Below are 5,437 nucleotides of genomic sequence, written 5' to 3'. Positions count from 1 at the left end.
ACCAGAGACTTTTTTTTCTTTAGTCCATTTCCTTCGAGTTTGCAGTCCTTCCCTATTGGTTCACGTGAGCAACCCACTTCGAAAATCACTGCTACAGATGTTTCACCACCTCTAAGACCCAGGAAGATGAAACGCAAAAGCCACAGCAGCATCAGCAGCCCGTTCTTCTCAGGATTTGTAAAATCTTCCCGGAAACAGGAAGCGAAAAAGCCCCAAAAAGTTTAAATCCAGCGCCGGACTTAACCCTATAAATGCCAGGCAGGCCAGCACAGCGCATACACCCAAATGTAACCCTTTATAGGCTGTGTACATAAACACTAATAAAAAGATAATGTTTCACAGCTCTGGCCATAAAATGCACAACAGTCTAGAAAACATATCGAATTGTAGAAACAACGTATATATTTAGAAGAGAAAAACGGATCGGTAGCTTCTGGTTTCATTTCCTCCTTTCTCAGCTGTCTGCAACTTCCCCGACTGACTAACCAGAAATAAATGTCAGAGCGTTTCCCAATCCAACCTCCAGGGCCTATGCCAGGCCTAAAGATGGCGGAAACTGGCGCTGGGGGAAGGGGGGGGGCATGGCTGAGCTCTGCTTAACCCACTAACTGCCAACTGGCACAGGCCAATTGCTTCACTGATGGGAAAGGAAATGTAACCGTATGCCAGTTACTGTATAAAGAATTGTATGATGTCCCAGAGTGGCGCTGGTTGGGCACAAGGAGTCAGATCCCCAAAACTTTCGGCAAGTGGATGCATCTTGCTGCGCTCCTTACCCGATCAATAGATGACCTGTGCATAGAGGTGGGTGCTTGTAGTGACCACCGATGACCCCGGGATAAGCATACAAATATAAAGGGGGGTCACCAGCACACTGTTGCTAAAGCAATTGATGGCAACTTTTCATTAAAATGGACTTTTTGCTGATCACTTTAAAAGGGTGTGTGCTGGTGACCCCCTTTATATAAACTTTGACACAGCTCCCACATACCGCCCCATGAGAGATCTCAGTAACCCCATTAATATCAACAAACCTGAGATTCAGTAAAGTCCAAGTCCGCCCAAAAGTCACGTAGGTTTAAGTTGTAGGTGGAGGGGGCGTATCCTCCTCGGTAATAACATGGTTATCCTATAAACCTCCCCGTCATCACCTAGCTCCAAAAAGCTGGTTGTAAAGAGAACCTGTCAATGCTCAGTTAACACTTTTCAGCACTGGGCTCTCAGGATCAATTCCCACCAGGTTCCATATACATGAGTTAGCCTGTCCCCCTATACTTGTGTTCACTTCCCCAACATCACCCCACAAATCAAAGCTGAAGGTTCACTGCGGCCTGACCAAAACTGGCCCTAATGTGTGACTGTAGGTCGCGGGTGGGCAACTCCGGCCCTCCAGCTGTGATTTACCTACAAAACCCACCGCGCCTCTGTCTCTGGGAGTCAGGCCTGTAAGGGTCAGTCTTGCAATGACTCATGGGACTTGTAGTTCCACAACAGCTGGAAGGCCAGAGTTGCCCACCCATGCTGTAGGGAGACAGATTGTAAGCTCCTCTGGTGCAGAGACTGATGTGACTGGCTCAGTGTTCTCTGTACAGCACTGCAATATATGTCAGAGCTATGTAAATGTTTATAATAATCCTAATAATGTGTGTGACTGTACAGCACTCCAGCATATGTCAGAGCTATAAAAATGTAGAACAGTATAATAATAAGTGTGTGACTGTGGTGGGGACTTGTAAGCTCCTCTGACGCAGAGACTGATGCGACTGGTTCGGTGATCTCTGTACAGCACTGCAGTATATGTCAGAGCTATATAAATGCATAATCATAATAGTGCGTGTCTGTCGAGGGACATTAGAGCGTAAGCTCCTCTGACACATGATGTGACTGCACAGCACTCCTGTATATGTCAGAGCTATATAAAAAGGTATATTATTAATATTATTTGTGTAACTGTGGTGGAGACATTAGAGAGCAAGTTCCTCTGTTACAGGGACTGATACGACTGGTTTAGTGTTCTCTGTACAGCACAATAGTATATGTGGGAGCTATATCATTCCATAATAGTAGGAGAATGGGACTGTGGAGAGTGTAAGCTCCTCTCGTGCAGAGGCTGATGTGACTGGCTCAGTGTTCTCTGTACAACACTGCAGTATATGTCAGAGCTATATAAAGCAGTAATAGTACTACGAGACTGTGGAGGGACATCAGTGTGTAAGCTCCTCTGGTGCATAGCCTGATGTGATCGTACAGCACTCCAGTATATGTCAGAGCTATATAAAATATAACAGAGTGTAAGCTCTTTTGGTACAGAGACTGTACAGCACTCCAGTATATGTCAGAGCTATATAAAATAATAATAATCCATGGTGGTATAATAGAGAGTGTAAGCTCTTTTGGTAGAGACTGTACACCACTCCAGTATATGTCAGAGCTATATATAAACGTATAACAGAACAACAACAACAACTACTAGTGTGTGAGCATGGTGGGACATTAGAGCATAAGCTCCTCTGGTGAGAGACTGATGTGACTGGCTCCGTGTTCTCTGTACAGCACTGCAGTATATGTCAGCTCTATATAAATGAATAATAATAATAATAATAAGACCATGGTGGTATATTAGAGTGTGAGCTCTTCTGGTACAGAGACTGTACACCACTCCAGTATGTCAGAGTGCTGTATAAAATGTATAACAGAATAATAATAATAATAACAACAACAACAACTAGTGTGTTCCCATGGTGGTATAATAGAGTGTAAGCTCCTCTGGTGCAGAGACTGATGTGACTGGCTCAGTGTTCTCTGTACAGCCCTGCAGCCTATGTGGGAGCTATATATAAACCAATAATAACAATAGTAGTAGTAGTATGTGACTGTGGAGAGTGTAAGCTCCTCCGGTGCAGAGACTGAGGGGACTGTACAGCACTCCAGTATATGTCGGCGCTACATACATGTCTAACAATAAGCACAGTTTAACCCTTCTCCCCCCAAGGCGATCCTCTCTCTCTCTCCCCCGAGAAGTCGGTTTGTTTTCTTTGCTGTGTAAATGTTTAGCAAGAAAAAGAAACTTTGTTGTGCTGATGAGAAGAGAGGAGGAGACACAATGACAATATTTGTGTGTTGTGTTATGTTATGTTGTGTATGTAGCTCAGCCCAGGGAACACACACACGTTCTCTTCTCACCTTAATGTGGAAGTGTGCAGCACACATGGCAGCCGCTCAGTGTCGCCCCCCAGTCTGGGGATTGGGGGGTGCAGTCTCCCCAGACTCCAGAAGTTAGCAGCAGTGGCAGCACATGGTGGGGGAGGGGTGTTTCCAGGAAGCCCGGGTGCCCCCCTCTCTCTCTTCCTCCCTCATTGATGTCAGTGTGGAGAGTCCACTCCTGACACTGACGTGGATTCCCAGCACTGAGCTCTGCCTCTTAAAGGGGCCGCACCAGGAAACGTGCCAGGGACATAGGAGGAGGGAGAGAGATATGGAGGAAGGAAATGGAGGGAGAGAGAAGAGGGGGAGGGTAGAATGGGGGAAGGGGAAGGAAGTGGAAAGGGGGAAGGAAGGAAAGGGGGAGGGGAGGAGTAATATGGAGTGTTATTAGAAATGATATGAAGGCGGAAATGGAAGAAATGACTAGTATTGGGAGGAAATTGGGGGTGGTGATTAAAGGTGAAAAAGGAAGTAAAAGGACAGGGTAAGAAGTGGCAATAGAGTGCAAGCTCCTGAGTCTCTGCTGGTTACAGAAATCCCCATTAACCCCTTCATTCCCTCAGAGTGGAGCCTGGAGGGGGTCACTGGACGCTGCAGGTGATACAATGTAACAAGAGCAGAGCTGGGAACTCATTAACCCCTTCATTCCCGCAGAGGGAAGCCTGGACTCTGCAAGTGATATAATGTAACAAGAGCAGAGCTGGGCACCCATTAACCCCTTCAGTCCCGCAGGGTGGAGCCTGGAGGGGTCACTGGACAATGCAGGTGGTACAATGTAAGAAGAGCAGAGTTGGGTACACATTAACCCCTTCATTCCCGCACAGTGGAGCCTGGAGGGGTCACTGGACTCTGCAAGTGATACAATGTAACAAGAGCAGAGCTGGGCACTCATTAACCCCTTCATTCCCGCAGAGGGAAGCCTGGACTCTGCAAGTGATATAATGTAACAAGAGCAGAGCTGGGCACCCATTAACACCTTCAGTCCCGCAGAGGGAAGCCTAGACTCTGTAAGTGATACAATGTAACAAGAGCAGAGCTGGGCACCCATTAACCCCTTCAGTCCCGCAGGGTGGAGCCTGGAGGGGTCACTGGACAATGCAGGTGATACAATGTAACAAGAGCAGAGCTGGGCACACATTAACCCCTTCAGTCCCGCAGAGGGAAGCCTGGACTCTGAGGGTGATACAATGTAACAAGAGCAGAGCTTGGACACCCATTAACCCCTTCATTCCCGCAGAGTGGAGCCTGGAGGGGTCACTGGACTCTGCAGGTGATACAATGTAAGAAGACCTGAGCTGGGTACACATTAACCCCTTCATTCCCGCACAGTGGAGCCTTGAGGGGTCACTGGACAATGCAGATGGTACAATGTAAAAAGAGCAGAGTTGGGTACACATTAACCCCTTCATTCCCGCACAGTGGAGCCTGGAGGGGTCACTGGACTCTGCAAGTGATACAATGTAACAAGAGCAGAGCTGGGCACTCAATAACCCCTCTTGTGCCAGAAGAGGACACCCAGCACACACAAAGCTGGTAAAATTAATACACATGAATATGAGCCAGGGGGAACCTGAAATAGATTTCGTAATGTTTAGGGAAAAGTTAGATTTTGGTGTGGGGAGAACTGCTGACTTGTCCAGAGGTGTAAAAAAAAGTAAGTTTACATCTTCCATATTTCCAGACATAATTCTAGGATCTGAAAATGAGGGTCCGGAACTGTGCCCGTGGTCCAAAGTCACAATACCATCCTTAAAGCGTATGTCCAGCCAAAACATTGGCTTTTAATTTTGGATGCGGTGGAAAAAAGAATTAGAACCCCTCAGTGGGGGGTGTGAATAAAATCCACAATCATTCTGCGCTAATATATCTACTCTATATGAGCGCAGAGTGATTGTGGATTTTATTGATACGTGTGGTGCATTTTATACACCAGCACACCTGCTGCTTTATTAGGATAATTTAATTTAGGTGGGTAGGATTAAGTCTAGGAGCTCAGATATATTGAGAAAAGTAGCCCGCACCGAGTGACACCATCAGAGGGGGTGACACCAAAATGACAGTGATTTTGGTGTCACCCCCTCTGAAAAGTCAGGCACTTGGTCATGGACTGACTTGGTCATGAAGCTGCAGGAGAGAGGAGGGGACCCGGCACATACCTTCTCCCGCTGGATGAATGCCTCTCCTCTCTTTTCTGGCTTCCATCACCAAGATGGCGACCTACACTTAAGAGCGT

General features: G+C 46.8%; 1 protein-coding gene across 1 annotated transcript in view; it reads right to left on the bottom strand.

The window, feature by feature from the left end:
- The window catches only part of ETV6 (ETS variant 6), a 37,781-nt gene extending 34,296 nt beyond the window's left edge, over positions 1-3,485 (bottom strand). The window contains exon 1 of the mRNA XM_018568915.1: positions 3,184-3,485. Coding sequence (XP_018424417.1) covers positions 3,184-3,210 — 27 coding nt within the window. The 5' untranslated portion in view covers positions 3,211-3,485. The remainder of the gene's footprint in view (positions 1-3,183) is intronic.
- Positions 3,486-5,437: the final 1,952 nt, after the last annotated feature.

The sequence above is a fragment of the Nanorana parkeri genome, unplaced genomic scaffold (genome assembly GCF_000935625.1).
Source record: "Nanorana parkeri isolate BGI_ZX_2015 unplaced genomic scaffold, ASM93562v1 scaffold1261, whole genome shotgun sequence".
NCBI lineage: Eukaryota > Metazoa > Chordata > Amphibia > Anura > Dicroglossidae > Nanorana > Nanorana parkeri.
Note: the sequence above shows the minus strand (reverse complement) of the source record. Positions and strands in the feature narration are given on the sequence as shown.